This window comes from Eleutherodactylus coqui, chromosome 2 (genome assembly GCF_035609145.1).
Source record: "Eleutherodactylus coqui strain aEleCoq1 chromosome 2, aEleCoq1.hap1, whole genome shotgun sequence".
Classification (NCBI taxonomy): Eukaryota; Metazoa; Chordata; class Amphibia; order Anura; family Eleutherodactylidae; genus Eleutherodactylus; species Eleutherodactylus coqui.
In genome coordinates, this window is record NC_089838.1 from 251,858,670 (window position 1) to 251,882,677 (window position 24,008).

Sequence of the window (24,008 nt, forward strand, 5' to 3'; positions counted from 1 at the left end):
CGGATCTTCCGTTCGCCACGGCTTCATCTTCTTTCCGTCGCGGCGGATACGCAGGGCACGTCGGTTACGTGGCCCGCGCATGCGCCGTCCCAAAGTAAAAAGATCCGGCCGCGACGGAGAGAAGATGAAGCCGCGACGGAGAGAAGATGAAGCCGCGACGGAGAGAAGATGAAGCCGCGACGGAGAGAAGATCCGGAGCAGGTGAGTAAATTCCTATGCACCTAAATGGAGCATGGTCCAGATTTTTTCATGCTCCATTTTTTAAAAAAATCACTTATATTGACCATCCGCGGGTATTCATCTACCTGCGGGTGGTCAATGCATCCCTATGGGGTGCGGATCCGCGGGCAGGAGAAGAGTTAAGATCCGCTGCGGATTTTAATTCTTCTTTTGCCCGTGGACATGAGGCCTTAAGGGTACAGGGTCTGCACGCCTCGCATGACCAGTCACAACCAACCACAAATCACATAACACAACCTGACTTAGGCCGGCTGCACACGAGCGTGACGGGCTCTGCCGCGGAATATTCCGCACTGTGTGCCCTGAGCTATTAGGTTCAACAGAACCTAATAGCTGCGGGCAACGCAGCGGATTTTCGCTGCGAATTACGTGGCGGAAATCCGTTCGTGGGAAGGATGCCTTAGGGAAAGGAAAAGTAACAATGAAAACTCCTGGCCAGTAGAGCTCAAGTGAACCTTACAAACTAAGTAAACACGAGTCCGCTGTGTACCAAATGCTCAGAACTAAGGGGGTGCCGGAGTTTCCCCTCTTCCAGGGCTAGTCACAGCTTCTTCAGTGTTTCTATACACCACCAGCCCTGCAATCAGAGTGTGTGGCTAGGAGCGCAGGAGAAAAGCTGGCGGGATCTTGCTGTCCTTGTTCTCCACATAGGTGGGGGCCCCAAAGGTCAGACCCCGGAGAATCAGAGTTGCATAGCATATCAGTGATGGGTATATCCCTTTAACAGTATGCATAAAGTACTAGTGGTATTCTGTGCTATAAGTACTGATAAGTCTTTATGTGGGAATGGCCATTAAACGTTTATAGAGTACATGGGTAAACACGTATCCTCATTTACAAGCATATTTTAGGATTTTATTAGCCTCCTTACCGCCGCGATAAAAGATAATTACCTGAGTTCAACTCTTAGAACAATTTGAGAAGCTGCGCTAATAATATAAAACTAAAGTGACGCAGGAAGGAAATGTTTGTGTAAAGCGTGTCCAATGAATGTACCATAGGAACCAGGAGGAAACTGCTAGCAAAACAAATGCAATGTTTTTTTTCTGTATCCTCTGATCTCCCGGGACCCCGCATCCTGCAATATCATCTAAATAAATCATGAAGTCATGGAAATAGTGCAGAAACCTCTGGTAGGTATTTCTGGGGAAAACTGAAGATAGACTATTTTGATAGCGACACTTTAACCAAAAGTCACGTGCGTAGTCTATATATAAACATATAGAAACACCCTGGTAACAGGCAGACAGCAAGATACAGGCACAATAGGAACGGAGAGGGTAGTCACAATTTACAGCTTCACGCTAAATTCAGATTCATATCAAGGGGAGCCGTATAAAGAAAAATGAGAGAACCCCCCCCCCCCCCCCACCCCACCCCCGAGAGGTTTTGGCCAAAGCAGCAGTTCTAGGAATTAGTGCTAAACTACTGTCCACACTAGCATCAGGATAACAGTTTTCACAAGGCCTATGGTGATCCATTATTATGTGTCGATATCAGTTATACCCTAATTTGATGGTTCTGCCCATTTCTCCATTGACTTCTGAAACGGTCGGGCATTTGTTACATATGAGGGTTTTTTTTTGTTTTTGGTCACTGGATACAATATTGCAGTACGCTACACTATTTTGATCATCAAAAAGCAATCAAAACCTGATAGAAAAGGACTGACAGGCGTGAACTTTTTTTTTTTTTTTTTTTAACGAGTGATAGCATCAAAAGTCAAATCAAGCTCAGGTTAACTACAGAGTTACACAATGTGTGTTGGGACCATGTTGTAAAAACAGATGACGACATACTCACCTGATCCCCCACCACTGCTGTACCTGGCTGCTCTTCACCACCACCAGGGACATGTGACCGCTGTATTGACATGCTTCTACCAGAAAAGGTCACATTCCCCCGTGCCAGGACACCATCGCTGCTGCAACAGGAAATGAAGAGCAGAGGGGCACTGGGCACCATCAGATGCTAAACTTATCGCCCATTGTTGTCAATGGGACAGTAAAAACACATTGCACACTGTGCGAGGTTTCCCGCTGAAAATAATGGGAAACACTTGCCTGGTCCGTGTGTAGGTAGCCTAAGGGACTAACCACACCACAGGTCTCTTGACCCAATCTCCAAGTATCATAAGAGCGTATGGAGTTCAGTTCAGGAGACATGCGGTCAGGCCAGGACACAGTATATTGTGCAAGCGATCAAATGCTCGCTAGTGCAAGTCCCCTGTGTGGACTAAACAAGGGCGTAAAAAAAGTTTAGTAGAGTTGTTTCAACAGGCATCAAACATTTACAAAACATGAAAAAGTTCAAAAACACCACTGTTTTATCCAAAGAAAAATCTTTAAAAAAAACAACAAAACATACATTTAGTATCGCCAGGTTCTTAAAAGACTGAATTATTAAAATACCCCAATATTTAATCTGCACTGTGGGGGCCGTATTGTTTTTACTGCACCCCGAGTGCTGTAAAAAAATAACCCCCCAAGAATGGAGCAAATTTGTTTTCTTCTCCTCCCCCTCACCTAAAACTTTTTTTTACGTTTTTCAATACATTATATAGTATACTAAACTGTACTATGAAAAACTACAACTCGTCCCGCAAAAATCAAGCAGTCATTTGGCTAATGGAAATAAGGCAAATTTGTTGGTTCCATTCAGATCCTATTTTTTTTTTTTATTTACCTGAATGCCGCAAAGCGCAACCAACCAGAAGGAAGCAAAGTGAAAACTTTCCTTTTTTTTAAAAAAAACACATTGAATTCAATGAGGAGAGGGGGGAATGGATCAATTTATTACAGCTCCAAGTCCATTTCTTTGCTCAGAAAACAGAACAGGGAGATGAAATTATGACTGAAAGGCAAAACGCAGATGTGAATGTAGCCGAAGGCCGGGGCTCACACAAACGTATTTGATTTGAGTACTAGACATGCAATTTACGCGCGCGTAACATGTGGTGAATGGCTTCAATGAAAGCACTTTGATTTTCATTGTTGCATTCACATTTGCGTATATTTATTGCGTATATTACACCCGTAAATAAAAGAAGGCAGCATGTTCTATGTTACCGAGTATTACACGCATACAGCACTATTGTTTTCTATGGGTCCATACGTACAGCGCTTTTCATGAAACAATAGAAGGAACATAAAAAAAAAAAAAAAAGCAGGAAGCCAGTGCCGGACAGCATGCGTAAAATACAGCGTACATGTGCAGGCAAGACATTACGTAGGGACACGCAGTTCCCTGCTCCAGCAAAACGCAGCAATTTTCACGCAGTGCATCATCATACGGTTGCGTGCGCCCGGCCTTATTGAGTGAACTTGTCTGATAAATTAAGAGACTCAAGGGTGTTTTGCTGTTCCAAATATTTAAATAAAATAGATTTATTTCTGCATCTGAAAGCAACTCCAAATATGGGATAGGATTCCTGTTAAGAACAATTGTCTTTTGAGCGATAATCGTTGTGTGCATTTAAGCGCAAGGTGATCGCTCAAACGCGATCACTTGGCGCTCCGAGCGGGGGGTGCAGAAGACAAGCGGGGCCGCTTGTCTTCTGCATCCAGCTGTTCTCTGCTCGGAGCGCCCGGCTGTTATACAGCTGGACCGCTGTGTTCTTCATACCTCCATCTGTGTTCAGGGAGCCGAATACAGCTAAAACAGTCTCAGCTGTATCCCGCTGTGAATCCCTGATAAGGCTCATCGTTGTCTTTCAGCATGCTGAGAGACAACGATGATCGACTGCTTAACGAAAGCTGCACGATGTCAGTGCAGCTACACACAACGGTTATCACTCAAAAGATGGCTTTGAGCGATTTTTGAGCGAAAATCGCTGTGTCTGAATCAGCCTTAAGTCATGTTCAGGCAGTGTGAGAATGATAGCCCTGTAGCCATCCAAACAGATTGACTGAATCCTTTCACTAGCTGCAGTATACCATTCGTGTACAGCGCCCCATATTCCCCTAGGCAACATCTGGTACTATTATTTTTGTCTTTGAGTATACACCACTTTTACTGGGCTCTACCCCATAGTTTTTGTTAGGGACCTCTGATCACCTCTACTTTAATAATGATTACTCTGTATATAGTTTAATAGGGCGTGGGCAATAAAACAACCTGAATTACAATACTGTACAGTGCAGACCTCACAGGAGATTCCTGCTGTCACTGCTGGTGAGGAGGGACAACTGGGAGACATCAAGCTATAGCTCTAAGCAATAATGGCCAACACATTCTTTGGTTTTGCTACCCAAGGGTGGCTTCACACCTGTGTGGGGGGGAAAGTGTTTTTTCTTTCCTACTCCATTCAGGGCGCAGAAAAGGGGGACCCCTGGATCCGTCTCAGGATGAAACCAATCTGCGCCAAACGCACCCCACTGACTAGAATAGGGCTCCGTTTGGTTTTTGCTCAGCTGTCCAGCTTTTGGACTGAAGAAAAAGCTCTGCATGCAGCACTCCTTCTTGCAATATTTTGAGTTGGGTCTGGCAGATGTAAAACCACCAAAGTGCTGGACTAAAAAACATAGAAAAGGTAATAAATACCAATAGCAAAGCTAAAGTGACTGAAATATTAAGCTCAGTACACAAACGACACCCTAATCTCAACACAAATCACTGCAAAACTGGGAAGTGTATAGGATTTTCATTTTTGTTACCTGCAAATTATGAGAGCTCAATGGAATAAAAACCACCCAAACTAGTGAAAGGGACGGCACAGGAGTCCGGGTCCGCACAGGAGTCCGGGTCCGCACAGGAGTCAGGGTCCGCACAGGAGTCAGGGTCCGCACAGGAGTCAGGGTCCGCACAGGAGTCCGGGTCCGCTTACAAGGAGTCATTAACCATTGGGACAAGCGACCGTCACAGCTCATTCAGTCCATCATTCAGGGGAGTCTGGAAAGGCTAGGGCACAGTTTGCGATCTACTAAATGATCGCCTTTTATACGAAACGACTGGCAAAGGCCAAACTAATTATTTTTATGCCTGCATAAAACGCATGATAGGCGGACTAACTATAGTTCAATTTTTCGGCCATTGAATGTTAATTTGCTTTCACACAATTCAACGATTTGAACGATAATTGTTCCATGTAGAAGGGCCCTAAAAACTATTAATGGTTGCTGTCTTCCATAAACAGTGCCACACCCGTCTATGGGTCATGCCTAGTATTGCAGTTCAGCTCTATTTAAGTCTGAGCTGTAATACCACACACAACCTGCAAACAAGTGTGGTGTTATTTTTTGGGACGAAGGCAGCCATGTGTTTTTTCTAAATCCTGTACAACCCTTTAACATGTTTATGCTGAATGACACACAGTCCGCAGCATCTACAAGGATGCCAGCCGTAGACCATACAGTTCCAGATACATGACATTAAATGCAGAACAGAAGTTGGTTAGCCCTGTAAACCTGCACTACATCCATAGATTGCAAGTGCTTACTAAATGTTGCAGTAGGATTTCACAAACTTGTGTCTTCTAGAGAATTAAGACGGTCATACTAAAGGAGAAACTGCTTTCAAGCCAGTCCAATATAAACAACTGTGGAGAAAGCTTTCCTGTGCAGCGAAGGGCAGATCTTGGCACTTACTTGCCTCATAGACGTGATCCAGCCGCATGCCTGGCTAGGGTCTCCGTACCGGTGAGCGGAGCGGGGTGATCTGTGGCGGAGGCTGCTGCAGGCTGCATGTCCCCATACCTGCATTCCTCACAGAGCCGAGAGGAGGAGCGCGATATGTACACATACAATGGAATGTATCCGCACACTCGCCAAAATACAGACATATGTCATGGCCAGGAATAGATCAGCAATTTCACCACTCCTGTGACGAAGATCTATAAACAGTTTCTAAAGAAAGTTTCTTAGGAATAAGTGACACGCCACTTTTTTTTTTCCATGTCACAAATTAGAAATAAATGACTGTAAGCTTCTGTCTGGATTATCTCATTCAACGGGATGCGGTTTGTGAGCGCATTTACCGCCTGAGGTACAGGGATATATATACTACTTACATTCCTACAGCCTATGCTAAAAGGGGTTATCTACAGAGTGCTCCAAAGATATACAGGGCGGGCGATCGAAAAGTAGCCCGCACCTCACTCTTGTGAAAGCGGTATAAAAGAAAATCTTTGTTGCCCATAGCAACCAACAGACTTTCTCTTCTACCGCTTTCACAAGGGTGTGGTGCCGGCTACTTTTTCGTGGCCCGACCTGCAGATATGATCTTTAATAATGTGCTGCTACATAAAAAGCATAGAAAAGGTTTTCAGCCTCTGTTTTCCATGGCACGGTCAACAATGTAGCTGCGCATGGCGATGCTGGCCTGCAGGCGCAACTTCGCGTTATCTGGAGTCGGCTGGAACACGTCTGAGGGGATTGTACAGAATGCATAGATTGTTGTGGCAGATAATTCCCTATGCCAGAAATGGTTTCTTCAGGCCATTGTCACACAAGCGTATGTAAAATCTGCAGTTTTTATGCAGTGCTTTACTGCGTGCAGAGCTGCGTTTTTACGGTGTATTTTTGCGCAGTAAAAACACAGACAAGCAAGCTGATGTCGCAACTTTTTTTCACCCCTCCTGGTGGCATATAGCAACCTGTGTAAGAAACACAGTACGAGTGCAATTGCGTATGTACTGCGTTTTTCACGAAGCCCATTCATTTCTATGCGCGATTTGCAAAATACACAAGCAAAACGGTGAAAATAGAACATGCGGTGTGTGATTTTGCGCGCATAAAATACGTGGCGCAAAAATGCTAGAATAAAGAGATCCCATTGAAAGACTAGGGGCTTTAGTGCTGTGTATTACGCATGTGCAAAAAACACTCAAGTGAGCGTGGCCCTATACTCATGCAAACGGTAAGCCTGAAATTTGAATCACTTAAGTCGTATCCGAGCTCCACAGCACATTCATCAGTATCGTTTATTCAATTAAGGCCACTCTAGGAGTTTGGAAAGCCCATTTTAACATATCTTTTGGAACCTTGAGGAGCTAGAAGGGTTTAACCCCACAAACGACATTTAGAACCTGTTCACAAGACAGGCAACTCATGTCTAATACTTGAGGCTCCTAAAGGGATCCATCCGAAATACAGAAGAATATAGGTACGCAGGGTTGCCGGCCGCGGTCGGGGCCGGATTCTGCCGTGGGCTCCTGTTCGTGTGCCACCGGATTAGCAGGATGCTGGCTCAGCTGCGCCCAATTCTATCACCCCCATCACCACTGTCCTGAAGTAGTATTCTCTACATTCTGAAATCCACATATTCTAAAACCCTTTTTATAGGAACAGCGATTCAATTCCGTCCAGGAACAGGTGGACAGAACAGGTTACTTATGTATCTATTCTCCCACTAATCAGGCGAAAATTAATTGCGTACCAACTTGCGGATCATCTGAGAGGAGTTGCAAAGAATAAGGGTCTTTTTATGAAGGGTAAGATCATTGGGGAAGGGGAAGCAGGGGGTGTTTTCTGGCTTCTATAGCTAGGGCATAGGGATCATCATCTCATGTGGCTGCATTGAGAAGGTCTGATTCTTCTTTGGTTTTAAAGGAGGAGAAATTTTGGAGACATTTTTCTCCATTTTAAAAACCTATAGGCTCGTAAGTTCAGTGTGGATTGTGAAGAACTTTGTGTATATTTAACTTGGGTAGCATTGCCAACTTAGTCTGATGAGGATACTAGAGGCTTCTTTAACACTAAATGAGTGTTAAAGGGTGTTTCCAGGCAGCGCTGTCTGTCAGTGCCAGGCTGCACTGGGGTCGGAGTGGAAGCCGCTGCGCCGGCCCTTGTAGTGGCCATTGCTTATAATTGCAGGCACAGCTCTCATTGAAATCAGTGATGCCATTCCTAAATCATATGATCAGTAGTGGCTCGGCGCTCACTAGAGGCTGCCAGGTGGCAGGGGCATGATGTATTGTGAGGAGGTAAGGGGGAGAGCTGCTGCTAAAATTGGCTGCAGACATGCAGCCAATAACTGGTCAAAGTCCACACCAATGGCGCAAATTTGCCATGTTGTTCTTTGTGCATTAATGCTGCGGAGATTTCTGTTGTAGAGATTCTGCAGCATTTCTGCTACGTGTGAATGTACCCCAAATCACAAATTATGAATAGCACTTCTACAGAATATGAAGTTCTGCTGAAATTCCTTTTGAAGCATCTACAGGACTCAAAAAATACTGCAGCCAAAACTAATAAATCCCAGGTCTAATCATGAACGCTTACATTTTCTCTATTTCGAGCATAAAACATTAGAAGATCCTGAGGACCCGACGCTAGACTAATGTAGCATACCGCTCTCTAATGGCAACTTAGGCATTTCAATGATTTAAGAGAATCATTACATGAATGCAGAACCACCAGAAAGCCATTAGCTGAAGAACACAGCATAATTTGAGAACTAAGCAAACATTTGGACGAGATTTGAACTAATGGACAAGACTAATGGTCATTATTAACCTACTGCCATTTCTTTTGAAGTCTGGTAATGGACAAATTCTGATCACAACAAAAGCCGCGCTTCTACACCTGCATCCAAGTACCAGTTACATAATCCTAACCAAACCGGTCTTTCACCTGGTATGTATTTGTACAGACTGTTACTAAACATCGGAGAGTATGACTCACGAGACGATGAACACTTAAATATCCAGAAAAACAAATCTACACACTGTATCCATGTTTATATATACAGTGTGCACACACCTATGAACAGCCGCGAATACAGTGGCATCAAGTGAAGCCAATCCTCTGTGGGTTAGCTAGCCTGGATGCATAAGTACATTGATACAATGTAGCAGCATTGTATTACTTGATGCAACTGTATCCACTACTCAGGCTATGCTCAACAACTACGTTCAGGGGATTCGTTTTGCTGCTCAAGTATGGGAGCAGGAAAAGGGAATCCCCTTGCGGATCAGATTTCTGATGGAATCAAATGGCAATGAATGGACCTCATGAGGTCCATTTAATTTCTATTCAGCCAACTGGCATTTTCCGCTATGAAAGTCCTTGACGCAAGCATTTCATGCTGGATCTGTGATGGAACCCCTGAACGTAGATGTGAGAAGTACCAGACTGGGACTGAAGACCGGTCCTGAAACTGAGCAAGGCTGATCATATCCAGTGAAAACTACAAGAGATCTTAAGAAGAAAATAAGGAGAAATTTAAACCCAAAACCCATGTTGGAGGTATATCAGAAACTGTATAAAGGTGTCCCAACCTGCAGCCATCCCATAACTGCACTCATCTTTCTCCCCATACAGTGTTGATGAGCTGCATGCTGGTAATACACATATAACGCCTACCCATTATTTACAAGACATTCTACCAACAAGTACTGTCCAGCTGTAACGATAAAAGGGAAATGCCTACTCACGAGCGTGTTGAGAAACCATTTCCTTCAAAACAAGCACTGCAAGACACAAATACAAGACACAAACAACTCGTTGCTTACCTTGACACACATAACCAGGTTTTTTGGTGAAAGGCTTGTCGCAGCTTTTGCATGTGAGGGTATCCATCATTGCTGCGGTGACAAATACATGGCCATTGCTTTTATGCTTCTCTTTGCATTTTTCACTAGGCTCCTTTTCTTTGTCTTTTGTCTTATCTTTGTCCTTTTCCTAAGAAAGAAAATAAGATTTACAAAATGCCTCATGTGCGAACAAACGCTGACTGGAAGGGAAACGGCAAAAACAAGAGTCTTATGTAAACATACAGCAGTATACATTATGAAATAGGAACAAGTTTCATTAAATAGTTCCTAACCATTCAGAAAACTTTGCATAAATCAACGGTACAGGGAAATATAAGAAACTTTGTAATACATGTTATCAGGAAAAAGATGCTTCTGTCTCCACTAAGCAGGCTCCTTTTCTGCTCTCCTTCCCTCTGAAACAGTTCACCAACTCTGAAATACTGGTAAAATCTCTCTAAGGTTGCCTTCACACTGCCGAGAAAATCGCAAGTGAAAGCACATAATTATGAAACAAGTGATTTTCAATGGTTTCATTCCCTTTTGAGGTGTTGCATGAAAAAAATTGCCCATTGTTCTTAACAGAGGAGGTGGCAGCAGCGCCGGCCCTATTGAAAGCAATGGGAACTGTGATAGCTGTGACAGCCATAGTAGGGAATCCCCGCAGTGATGTGAGGCTATTTACTCATGAAAACGCCTCTCATCTATGGGGCTTTCACATAGTGGCAAGTGCCATATCAGGCCATGAATCATGGCCAGATATCGCTCTCGCCAGTGTGAAGGAGCACTCAGCAGGCAAGAGGAACTGACAATTTACTGACAGATCAAATTAAACATTTACCATCATAGTCCAAAAAAGGAGAGGAGCCAAGTGATAGAAGCAGAGAGAGATGCTGCTGCAGCTAACAGTAAGCATTTTACCATCTCAAAGCTACTGAATCACATAGACATCAGTACTTCTTTACAATGTCCTGTATGCTGTCCCGGCTTCCCTGTGATATAGAGAAAAGGAGATTCCACTCCCCTGTGTGTTCAGTGTATGGGAGACATTATAACCGAACAGCTAGATTCAATACAACAGCTCAGAGAGAAGTGAGAATCAGAGATACAGCCTGCAGAAGAGAAAACTACTAAAAAGTGCAGGATACAAGTTATATAATAGTTAAAAATTGTGTTGTTCCTCATTTACACATGACAACTTAGGGCTTATTTACATCAGCATTTAACAGATGCACAATGCCATCTGATGGAACCACATGCTTTTCCATGATGTTTAAAAGGGTATTCCTAGACTTTTAAAAAAGTTTTTTTTTGTTTTTTTATGGATGACCACTGAATACAATGGGAGCTGCACTGCAGTACCAATCTGAGCTGCTCTGCTATGATCAGTGCTTTCTGTGCCGACTGCAATGACAGCAGCCTTGGGAATCAGCTTATTGGCAGGGATCAGAGTTGCGGGTGCCCAGCAATCATCTACTGATAACATATTGGTCATATAAAAAAAAAAAATATATTAGTTTTTTCTCTTATTGAGATGAATCACACAACAAGTTCAGCAGTCACAGAAGTATCATTCATATTCTAGATGTCATTTTTGATTAGCTGATGCCAAATGCTTGGGGAAAAGCTATAGCAAGGGTTTTAGATCTTCACCTATCCAAGATGGAAAAACAAGCCCAGAAGATTTATAGTGCGCTAATGGCTACCTGGGACTCCTGAAAATTACATATTGGATGCCAACTTCACACATCTATAGAGCTGAGAATCGTAGGGGAAAAAAACCCACAATCTGAATAGAAACAATGCTGACATTTGTAAAATCTCTTCAAATCTATAGCGCAATGTGCACTTCCATAGTAAAGTAATGTAACAGATTTCATAGAAGGCATACAGGACTACATAAGTGAAAATACCACGAAAAACTAATTACCAGAATCAAACAGATTACCAAGAGAATCCATAAGTATTGTGCAAATCAGACAGCAGAACTAGACACTAGACGACAGTAGAGAAGTCTGCCCTTACCTCGCCATGCCTCGATCCTACGTATTTTATCCTAATTTGTGGCACTTCAATAAATTTACTCCACGGCATCCTGCGCCTGGATTACACCCCACATATATACAGAAGGAGGGTGCTAATTAAACTGCACAGATACAACATTAAACTGAAGCTTTTTTGTAGTCCTCTAGAAGCCAGAGGAGAGTCGGGGTCAGGAAGGAAGTTAGAAAAAACAAAACCCCTGACTTCTGCTTTTTAGTAACCATCATCTATGGTAATCTCTTCTACTTTACTTCACTCCAGATGAGAGATTTCTTACAGAGAAGAGCGCACTTTACTAAAATGTATGGTCAGAGGTGTATAAAAACTAATTTGGGGAGACAGAAAGGGTCTTTGCATTCAGAATGGGATGTAGTAGAAACGTTCCCCGTCAAGTAGACAGACAAGACCGGCACTTCATAGGGTCCTTTCACACCAAAGGATTCTAGTTGGAACGAATGACGTCATCGCTAGCTTAATCACCTATGCAGCTCGTTTAGACAGGCAGATACATCGTTGGCTCGTTCAAACACAAAATCGTCCAGTCGTCCATATGAGCAGTAAACTGAGATAAGTGAACGAGCCAACAATGACTTTTATAACTGCATAAAAAGTACTATCGAGAAGTGAACAATTATCGTTCATTTTTCGATTGTTTGACCCTAAAAAGGTCCCTTAATTAACCCCCTTTGACCAGGAGGCGGCGGAGCATTTTTTCTTACAAGATTTTTCCAAGACTGCATGGAAAAAAAATGGGCTCCATCCAGCTTCTGCTATATGGTCCAGCATTTTCACGGACAAAATAATGCCATCTCCTCCATGGTATTATGACAAATCTGCACCAAAGGCCCCAAACGGAACCTCTGGTGAAGATGTAAACATGTAAAAAGCATAAGAAAAGGACACAGAGGAAACAATCAAAATCCATGATCCTTTAATGCAACCTGTGATGTTTCAGCCCAAATAGAGCTTTATATGGACTGAAATGTTGGAGGGTGCATTAAAGGATCTTGGATTTGGAGTGCTGCCTCCGTCTCCTTTACTTATGGTATTGCGGACTACATGGGGCGTGCACCCATATTATATGTCTTAACATTATCCAATGTTGCTGAATTCCTGAGTGAAAGCCAAGACAAATGTTAAAAATATAAAGTAGACATAAGAAAAAGAATAGTTGCCCATAACTAATCACATTGCTTTTTTTCCCATTTCCAAAGGGGTCTCAGAAACATGAACTCTGAGATCTGAATTCTAATGGGGACAGAACCAAATATCAAGTGATTTAAAGTGCTGCATAACATAAAGTGGATTATCTTATGATTAGCCTTTTCCAAAAAAGTCGAGAGTCCTACTTACAAGACACAACCTTTTTGAGTTTGTGAGACTTGGTCAAAGTGAAAAACAACTTTCTGAACACTCCTCTTTCCAATGCAAGGTGCTGAGTCTGCATTGCTAAATACGCCCCAATGGGTTTTGTGATTAAAACGTGGCCTGCTCCATCCATTTTTGGAATGAGAGTGGTGAATACCTGCCTAACAATTCGGTCTACAGATTCTGAACGCAGAGCAAACTACATCTGACATGGTTGGGCATGCTTGGACGAAGACTTCCAAAGCTCATCTGTCACTTCCCGTCATTGTGGATTAATAAAGCTACAGGAAAAAATAAACCTTGAGGCATTTTCTTGTTTCAGTTGTTTTGTGTAAGAATAAACACTGCTGATCTATATTTAATGCTGCAGGTCGCTCTCCTCGTTTCTCTGTATTAGGCATCCAGTAGAACAGTCTATGGAGATTTGTCTTCAGACTCCGCAGTGAAGTGAAGGCTACTTGTAGCGGCAGAGGAAAGAAAAAGAGAACTGGCTTGGCTTGCATAATTGCCATCTGCGGTTAGATAAAACACACAGAACATGTCGGTACTCAACATCCTTCCATGTTTGTAAATGTGTGGGAGGTGTGCAGAGGAATACTCCTCGTGGAATAATATCGGCGGCGCACAATGTGTGCTCCAGCCGAGCTAACTAAGCAAATAAACAGAATAGAATCAGACTTATGGCCAGCACATGTACGATGCTGTAAGTCAGGGGTGTCAAACTCGTGGCCCGCAGCCGAATACCTTACGCCTGTGCATGGTATGACTGCTACCCGAGTTATGGACAGAGGTTAATGCTATATTATTGAGTCTGTAATATAGCAATAACCTTTATCAGTGACTCAATGCGCAGTCGTACCAAGCACAGGGGGAAGAAATGATATTCAGTTGAGTTTGATATGTGCTCCACGCGGACACAAAGCACATGCAGTTCAAAGAATACAGTGCCTGGAATTTTAGCATCAAGACTGCATGCTGACGGCAGAGGTGGCTGCGCAACGGTACCTGATGTCCCTGGGGATCTGGAACGGCATACAGTACTCCATACAGCAGCGAGTTACACGGTTAGGCTGGGCTCACACGAGTGGAAAAGTGTGACGTATATGCGTGTGAAACGCGGTAATTCGTAGGTAGATTCCCTTACGCAGTTCGGCCCACATTTGCGTGCAGGAATTACATACTCAGTGAGCGTAAAATAGAAAGCAGCATGTTCCATTTTGGTGCGCACTATGCGTGAGAGAGCGCGCCCATTGTTCTCTATGGATGCGTAATCATTGCCGCCCACACGCAACTACATTGTGTATGGATGGCATATATACGTGCCGTATATGCAAACAGCTGCCTTGTTCTCAGAGTTTTCAACTGGTATCCCACTGGGCTGATAGTGCCGAGAGCAATCGCTGAAAGCAAGGTCTGGGATACCAGCTGAAAGAATACTATCAGTTGGTAATCCGCTGAGAACACATCGCACAGTGCTGATAAGGCTCATCGCTGACTTCTAGCTTGCTAAAAGTCAACGATGAACAATCAGTGCACAATGCCCGCCTGTTTAGGCACAACGATTAACGCTCAAAAGATGGCTTTTGAGCAAATTTTGAGCATTAATCGTTGTGTAGGCTGCTCTGAAACGTTTTAAAAAGTGTTTTTGAATGGCCTTCTCAAACGCATTTGACATGGTTTCTTTTAACGCACCCCATCATTATGATGGGCGATAAGGTGTGTTAAAAAGCACTGAAATGCACTAAAACAGATCAGACAGCATTCAAAAATCACACGGCCTTCAACTGCTCATGTGAGAGGCCCCATTGAAATTAATGGAGGCATTTTAAATTGTTTAACGTGGCATTTCAAACGGCGTGCTAATAGCTGCAGAAAACTGTGTGTGCGTGTCCTTATTCCCCAAGACTGGATAGTATTGGTCTTCTACAACCCAAACGACTACAGGTGCAGTGTGCGGTCTCCGCAAAACTCAGATAATACAGTCCTGTAGATTAAACCTTACATGTGTATTTGCTGCGTACCTGCATAATATGCAATAGAATAGGACATGCTGCCTTTCGGTGCGAGTGGCCCAATAGAAATCAATGGTGTTTTTGCATTGTGTATTATGCGGCCGATATAAGCCCATGTAACTGAGCCTTAAGGAATGGCGTCTTTTCAACAAAACTTTGTACCACAAGGGTTTTCTGCATCGTAGACATGAATGGCATAACCACAGTATACGTGGCTGTTTTCTTAAATCCCATTGACTTGAAAAAGAGATCCCAGTTTTCCCAGTAGTTATGCTAGAAGATACTTTTTCCCCTTTGATTATGGAGTGGTTCGTCAAGTAGTAATCAAGTGGTAAACGACGTTAATGTTTACATCACTTGTTAAACTCTCAAGAAAAAAATTATAGTAAGACACGAAAAGTTCAAAATGTAGTATGAGCAGGGCCTAAGATTACAGTCACTGCACGCAGCTAGTTTGTTGGGTATCTGCATCTTTCACGCAGCACCAAAACTCACCATCGCCAGCCGCACCTACAGAGGACGTGCTGCCGACAGCAATGAAGCTGTGGGCATGACCGATCACTCACAGGCTGGAGTGCAGCTCAGTAGAACGAGCACCAAGTTCTGTCATCAGCATCCATCACCCAGAAATAATCAACATATGTAAAATGTCCCTTAGGCTACAATGTGACCATTAACCTCCCGTGCTGAAGTCACTCACCTTCGTCTTCTTGCCACTGGACATTTTATTCCTGATGTAGCTAAATGTCCGGCTTACTTTAGTGGTACCTTTGCCCTCTGGGTCCTTCTGATTGGGGCTTGGTGGCAGCTGGTTGCTACATTCCTCGGATATGCTAGAAGAGGTGTTGAGAAGCAGCATTTAGAGATTTGATATTCCTAAGCATTTTATTTGAAAGATTACTGGAGAAAAAGCAAAAATCACCACAAAACTCCAATACATTTGGCATTTTTTTAAAAGTGAAACAGGTACTAAAAGTAGTTCAAAATTAACAAAAGCTTTATAGGACAGACTTATCAAAACTAACAGCAAGACTGTCCTTGTTGCCAGGCTCGGAAATGAAAGCCGAGCTTCGATTGGCTGCTGCAGACAACAAACTGCACTGCAAAAATAAAAGCTGTGCGGTGATTGGCTGCTATGGGCAACAAGGATAGTTTTATGGTCAGACAGTTCTAATAATTTAGGCCCTATACGCCTTAAACTACCAAGTTACCAATGACACTGATATTTACTAAATGGCTTTAACTGTTCATACCACTAACAGTAGATCGAAAAACAGTAGATCGGTAAATAAATCAGGCAAGTGCTAGGCTTTCTAACATTTTAAATGCAGGATAGAAGTAGGTGTGAAACAGCGGGAGAAGAAATTGAACAGACATGATCCTTTTTGCAAGAGAGGACGGTGGTATGGGGTTCACACACAAGCTGTACTAGGAAATCCAAGGATAGGTCTCTTCTAGATAAAGACATGAGTGAAGTCAGTGGATAAGGGAAAAAAAGGAGCAACGAATGTGTAAAAGTTGGTGGGAAAAAAATGAATTCATGTTTAGTGTAAAGTGACATATGGACTTTGAGTTTTCCTCTTAAGGACCTTTTCCAGAACAAACCTGATAATTGGCCAGTATGAATGTGCTGCCAATCACCTGACAAACTAGAAGCCCATCGGCAGCACATCCCCTGTTTAAGCCAGGAATGTGCTGCCTGCAGCGATGGTACACTAGGAATGATAGTTCGTCCATTATAGAGTCTGAATCTGTCTATGAGAAGGGCAAGCAGAGGAGTGCTGATCTCATTGATTAGTGCTCGTCATCATCAGTGCATCACTATGTAAAAAAGACCCTCAAAAGATGCAGAAATCATTTGATAAGATACAGTAAAACAAAAGTTACCTCTGTGCCAAAGAATTGCTGCCAATATTTAAGGACCGTGAGCCTGCAAGAAATGTAAAGCCATTAATTATGAAGAATACTATTCTTGTCATAACACTAATAAAGTGTATGCTTTGCGGCGTGTTACTGTGCGAGGACCTGACGTAGTGGCGCATTGTGAATATCGTGCAGGGGACACACGAAAAAAGGCAAATAAAAAAAAACATCTTTTGCACCGTTTCTTTCAAATGGCAGCGAGACACCATACCGCCATATTCCAATATATTAACATACATATAAACACACAATAAAAAATACCGCATCGAGGACCTGCGAGTGCCGAAGGAGAACCAGGCGTGAGCTGAAAAGCAAGCTTCAATAAGGCACAACTGACGTATGAGCGAGCAAAGCATAAAGGTATAAGACGGGAGGGGTAGGAGAGCAAGGAAGACACAGAGCGCAAGCGGTTACTTACTATCTGACTCGTCCTCACTGGACGAGGTGCCAATGAAGACATGTTTAGACTTAGGTATAAGCGGAGAGATGCTGAAGGAGAAGGATATTCGCCTCCTTGGTTGTATCCGACCCTGGACTGAGAAGTGGGTTAACAGCAGATGTTAGAGCATGCACATTCAAACCAAGCAAGAAAAAACAAAGAATGGGCGGCAGAAGCAGAGGTGCGGTCTGAGGAACGTGGAATGGGACTGAACACTGTGGCACCAGCCTACACTATCTGGATGCAGGCAGCTCCGCAGAGAGGTGCCAAGGAAAGTATACATCTGACACATTAAAGGGGCTGTTTGATTTAGAAGACCTAGTTTTACATAGAAGGCCATAGTGACCATACTCTATTAGCCAGAACGGCGAGCAGCTACAAAAGCTGCCTGTACATTACAGGGACAAGACAGTCATTTCAATGGGCGTTGCAGGGGGAAATAACATGTGTCAGATAGCTTACAGCTGAACGCTGTGGATCCCAGCAGAGGAGCTCCCGGTTATCTACTTACTAAAAGGACGTATCCTCTGACAAAAGAGGATGGTCTAAAGCAGAAACCCCCTATATAGGGGACCTTTAAAATAAAAATGTGACCCATAAGCAGGTTTGATTTCTCCCTCTAACATTTTGTCCATTTAATGAAATTAAATATGAAAAATGAACATTTTCTAAGAACTCTTGGACAACAGAAACAAATGTCAGCGATGAGAAGAGAAAGCATAAATCAAACAAAATGGAAAAAGATGGACTTTAAATGCGGTTGTCATAGACAGATGTGCATGGCATCTTCGTGTTAGAGGCCAAAGGATGGTTAATGACAAGGAATAATCTCTGCTGTTAATTGATTATTAGAGGCTTATCTAGTAATAGTCAGAAAGCATCTCAGAATTGGTCAGTCCTAATTAAAAGCATGGAGAATGCGCTTTATATACAGCAAAGGTTAGCAAACACTTCATAAATGCAGTTAAAGGCTACAGACACCTTGGGAGGAGCACTTTTTTCCTTCCACTTAAATGCATGTATTTTTGAAATATGATTTCATTACAATGTTGCACTGTGACTTCTGCAGCTTCTGCATATCACTGTATATAGATACTGCAGCTTAAAGACCCATGTACACGGGGCAAATGTTGGGCAAACGCTGTTTAACACTCGTCCTTGCAGATACCTTCTCCCGTACTGCTGCACAAGAGCGAGTATCGCTGGCTCTCAGACAGAGCAGCCAGCAGCGGGCTAAGACGGCTGCAGGAGATTTCACTCATCGCTCTCCCCCGCCCCTCTCCATTCACTTAACATAGCGGCCGTTCAGTACTGAACAGCTGCTATTTACACTGAATGATCAGGATTTTATGCAGCCTAAATGAAGATCTGATCGTTCAGTGTAAATAGCAGTACTGAACGGCCACTGTGAATAGAGAGGGGCGGGGAAGAGCGAGGAGTGAAGTCTCCTCCTGCCTCCCCACTGTAAGCCAATGATACTTGCTCCTGTGCAACAGCACAGTAGCGAGTATGTGCGAGGACGAGTGTCAGGCATAGTTTGCCCGCCAGTCGACCCATGTAAATTGGGCTTAGGTCTAAAAAGTAGACCTATCAGTGAAGCTAGACTGAGAACTTTGTTTCCCTCTGTTGGTCTTCTGCACCTTCCTATCAGCCAACTTAGTACCTCAATAATTTTTCTTGTGCTCATAAATTAGCAGATACAAAGTACAGGCGAGGAGAGAGTATGTATGACTAGTGTGAGGAAAGTTCTTGTTCCCAGGGTAGCCAGAAACGTATGTATAACCAGCAATAGCATAGTCAACAACTTTCCAGAAAACAGAAACCCCAATGAACAGTGCCCACAAGTAATATTATAGACTAGATCTGACAAACGCTACATTTGAAGCTAGTTGAAATACTCACCCTCTCCAAGTGGATGGGCAATTGCCGTTAGCGACACGGACTTAGATAAACGAGGAGCACCGAGTGAACCAGAGTAAGACAAATCACGAACTTCAGATCTTTCACAGGCCTGCAGTCACAAAAATAAGGGTCATGTTAATTTTCATCTCGAATTACCCCATGCACATCGGAGTATACAGCCTACGTTCACCAATAAATACCATTTTACATTTAGTTAATTATGTTGTACATGAGTCCATTAACCCATTCCAATCCACTGTCTGACGTCTGCAGACATTCTGTTTGAAGGCTGTGCAGCTCCGATGTTGGAAGACGTGCGTCAGGGAATTGTTACTGTATAAAACTGGCCGCTCTGTTGTCGGGTGCCTCTCCAGCATGTCCCATGCCGCAGTACTTGCTCTAGCCAGCAGATGGCGCCATTGTGAAATGGCAGAAAGTGAAAGCCCCCTAGGAAACCCTGAATCCAAAATTGGATTGCAAAGGGTTAAGATTTGACACAGATCTATCTCATTCTTGTTATATGCTTTGTATTCAAAGATATAGAAGATTTTGTAACGTAAACATCGCCATCTATGACTGTACAACTTTACTGAAAAGTTATGTATATCTTTGTTGGTCTCTAATAAAACGAGAATAGATTTTAAAAAATAAATATAGGATTCTGTAGATGAAAAGGCTAAGCTTCAGAGCCAAGCCGCACAGTACAGCCCATTGCCTGCACAGAGCTTCTCCCGCTGACCACCTTTTGGGAAGTGTAGTCTTAAGGGTACGTTCACAGTGCAAAATTGGTACAGGTTTTCTGCTGCGGAAAATCAACACCATAATCGAGTCAAAACAGACACCATTGGGTTGATTTCACACGACTGAGAATCTCGCACAATTTTGGCGAGTTGTGAGACTCGTGCGAATGTGAACCCCATTCTTTTGAATGCAGTCCTCTACTTGAAAAAGGATTTACTGCATGCAGTGCGGGGAAAAAAATCGTGGCATGTTCTATCTTTTTGTGTTCCTCAGAACGCACCGCCTGCTGTTTTCAATGGGACAATAGAAAGACATTGCACCATGGGAAGCACTTGCCAGTCCTCTAATGCGCCTAGAAGCCGCGACTGAGGATTGCGACTGCACAGAAGTGACGGGAGGGGGTTTTGCCAGATAAACACCTTGCAGCGGCGTGAAAATGCATATTGGCAACATCGGGTTGAGTTTCTTGGCCCAATATCACGCTCGCCCGTGTGTAGCCTTAGTGAGGATTTTTATGGGGATGCTCAGCAGAATTCAGCCCTTCAACTGAAAGCATAAAATTTACTGAAGATTCACATAAAAAAATATCAAAATCCACACCAAATGGATTCTTTAAGAACACTGCAGATTTTAAATCCACAGCATTGTTATTTATGCTGCGGATATCAGCCCTCAAAACACAAGGGCTAAAATCCGCAAAAGATCTGCAATTAAAGATGCAGCCAAATCCCCATTTACATCACATTCTGTGAGCAATCACTTTAGCCTGTTGTAGGAAAACCACCACTCAGCTGAACTGGTTAAAAAAAGAAAAAATGCTTGAAAAACCTCTTTTTTCAATTGATGAGCTACACTAAGAATATCAATGGCTGATCAGAAGGGAACCAGCAGCAGGCACCCGCGCCAATCAACAGTTTCCCAGAAATAGCTCAGCTCTATACACCGTCTGGAAATGTTCTGCAAGCTCTCTCTCATTGAAAGGAGTGGTTGCCAAACATCCACTTAAAAGCATAATGCCAAAGGACTGTGAAGGGTTAAAATACATAGTAATATTTCATCCTCACTGTAGACTATTTAAGGGGAACAGACACAGACAGTGCCAATGTCTTCTGCACTGCTCCAACTGAGAGCAAGGGGAGTGTCTCAGACTACCCAGCACACTTAGGGGAGTCACAGAATCTAGCAGCCAGTATACATACATGAAGGGGGGGGGGGGGGGAGGGGGAGCGGATCAGAAATGTGATAGACCATAGCAGTAACATTAAAAAAAAGAGGGAAGCAGGTAGGTCAAGTATATATTCTGCACGTATAGTGACATTCTTACTGTGAATCAGCACTTCGCTTTAATATCCACAGCATAAATTGATATTTTGAAGAAAGTCACTGAAGCAGCATTTTGGAAGGAGGCACGTTCCTATTTCAGTGCAACAAGGAGGAACCCATGTACAAAATGAAAATAACCAAAAAATAAGTTTTCAAAGACTTGTGTAAAAAGAACCGGACTGTCCTTCATAATCTCAACCTCACACAACACTGTATTTAACACTGACTGTTCAGCAGGACTTAGGGCCCATTTACACACAAAGATAATCTTTCAAAACGGTTGAAAGATTTAGCAATCTATTTGCATAAAAAGTGTTAATGGCAATTAACACTTTATCATCTACATTTGCATGTAAAAGGACCTCCAGGAGTAGTTTGCAGAGCCCAGAGTGTGTGTAAACACACACCCAGCCTTGTAAACAGCTGCAGACACATTCCTTTGTTCTCCTCATAGCTAGTATAAACATGCAGGGAGGAGAACATCCTGCAGTCCTTTGAAAGATGAGCGAAATGCATTTAAATGGAATGTATTTGCTCAGTCTTTCAGTGGCTGAATGATGGATTTTAAGCCCATCATTCAAATGAAAAGTGTACGATGCCTGCGTTTACATGTAATGATTATCGCTCATTTTGGGCCGTTTGGACGGGTTTTGAGCGATAATCACTGCGTGTAAAAGGGCCTTTACTGTACAAGATAAGTGCTCAACCAGGTTAATGCTTGTAAAGCCTCGAGACACATTCCTGCAGCCATACTCCAAAATCTACAGAAAACCCTTCCCAGAACAGCAGACACCGTTACACCAGCCAAAAATGGACGACGCAATGCTGGGTTGTGGAATGGTATAATTAAAGAAGTTATTTTATTAGAAAATCAGCTTTTTAAAATTAGAGCCAAATGAGTGAAAACAAAACAAAGGGTACTTACCCGTCCTCAGTCCTAGTGATCCAGTGCTGCAACCCTGTGACTCTCCTGGAATCTGTTGACCATGGTAGTCCGGTTATCGCTGCCTGCCAATCAGAGGCCACAGCGTCCCTGTTACAAACTCCTGGCATCATAGTGCTCAGAATGCAAGTCCTGATGCCAGAGGAATGGGCGGTGACGCAGTGGCCGCTGATTGGCAGGCAGCAGTCACCGGTCTTCTGCTGTCAACTGATACTGGAAGAGTTGCAGTACTGTAAAGCCGAATCACCGGGACTGAAGACATAAGTATACCTTATCTTATTGTTTTCACTCATTTGGCTCAAGTTTTAAGAACTGAATTTTTTACCAGAAGCACATACAGATGTCATATTTGGGTGGCCATGTAGCAGAAATATGCAAACACACTCATTACATACATGGGAGCTTCTGCCAGTCCTCTGGTCGGACTCTTGCTCTTCTTCGGTCAAGGAAGTCAAGGACCCGCGATCCTCTCCTTTGTATGGCGCTCCAGCCAGCTTTCTGGTGACAAAAGAGGACTCTTGGGTGGCAGGTGGGTTCTTCTCAGCAAGACCTTCCAAGCTGTAACTAAGCAAACAAAGAACACATATATTCACTAGATGGTCAATATGACACAGAACAACATTATATGAAGCCGAGACAGACACATACAAAATATACAATACCAAAGACCACTGGAGCACACGAACAGTAAAGATATTTTTTTTGCATACAAGACAATAAATATACTGCGAGAGGTCATCAAAGCGAAGAACGAGTCGCACACAAAGCTTTGCAAAGCAATGCATTATATTCCATACTTTGTTAATATCCTCAGCCTGCCATATAAAGCACACACCGCAGCAAGCACGTCAGGCCAGAAGAAGCAGGAAAAGTTACACACTTCACATACTAAGCACCAAAGGGCGATCTAGCACTTTTACAAAAAGAGCATTCTAACAGATAGAACTTTGCCATTTCTGCGCAAAATAGACAGACGTGCGTCTGAAATACTACAGCACAAGCTTTTGCCCTGAGCAAAGATCAAGCAGTTGACACCTTTGCATGTAGCTCCCCTTGAGTAGATCTGAAATACTATACCTTCTATAGTTAAAGTCACCATCTATAGAAGTGAACTGTGCATCTGAGGGACACCAGCTCATACTGAGAAGAGCAGCCATAAAGAGAGGGTGAAATGGGAGAATTAGAATATATATGGTATGGTAACACAGGGAGAACATCTAAATGGTGGAATGGAAAATAATAAAGGGCCAGTATGAGAAATTCACCTCCCAAAAGAGTAAACAAAGTGGCAGTGTGCATCCATACAAGGGAGTCCACTAAAGTAACCTTTTCAGGTATTAAATGACTCCGTCTAAGAAATATTAACCCCTTCCCACTGTAGCCCTTTGTTTCCACATATTTCAGTTTTTCGTCTCCACTTTCAAAATAAAAAAATTAAAAACAATATATATATCATAACTTTTTTTATTTTTCCAACACCACAGCTGTGCGACATGAGTCTGTTTTTCATGAGAAGAGTTGTATTTTTCAATGGTACCATTTAACATACCATGTAATGTGTTGGAAAATGCAAAAAAAAAAAGTGGGGGGTGGGAGGAACAA

The 24,008-nt window shown here is 43.0% G+C and overlaps 1 protein-coding gene across 4 annotated transcripts in view; it reads right to left on the minus strand.

The window, feature by feature from the left end:
- The window catches only part of AKAP13 (A-kinase anchoring protein 13), a 189,155-nt gene that overhangs the window by 30,560 nt on the left and 134,587 nt on the right, over positions 1-24,008 (minus strand). For 2 of the 4 annotated variants that reach the window (XM_066592822.1, XM_066592821.1), the window contains exons 15-20: positions 23,484-23,546; positions 22,802-22,970; positions 19,400-19,508; positions 17,023-17,065; positions 15,836-15,968; positions 9,692-9,860 (exon numbers count right to left, since the gene is read on the minus strand). In XM_066592822.1, coding sequence (XP_066448919.1) covers positions 9,692-9,860; positions 15,836-15,968; positions 17,023-17,065; positions 19,400-19,508; positions 22,802-22,970; positions 23,484-23,546 — 686 coding nt within the window. The remainder of the gene's footprint in view (positions 1-9,691; positions 9,861-15,835; positions 15,969-17,022; positions 17,066-19,399; positions 19,509-22,801; positions 22,971-23,483; positions 23,547-24,008) is intronic. The other 2 variants (XM_066592824.1, XM_066592823.1) reach the window with 1 other exon arrangement.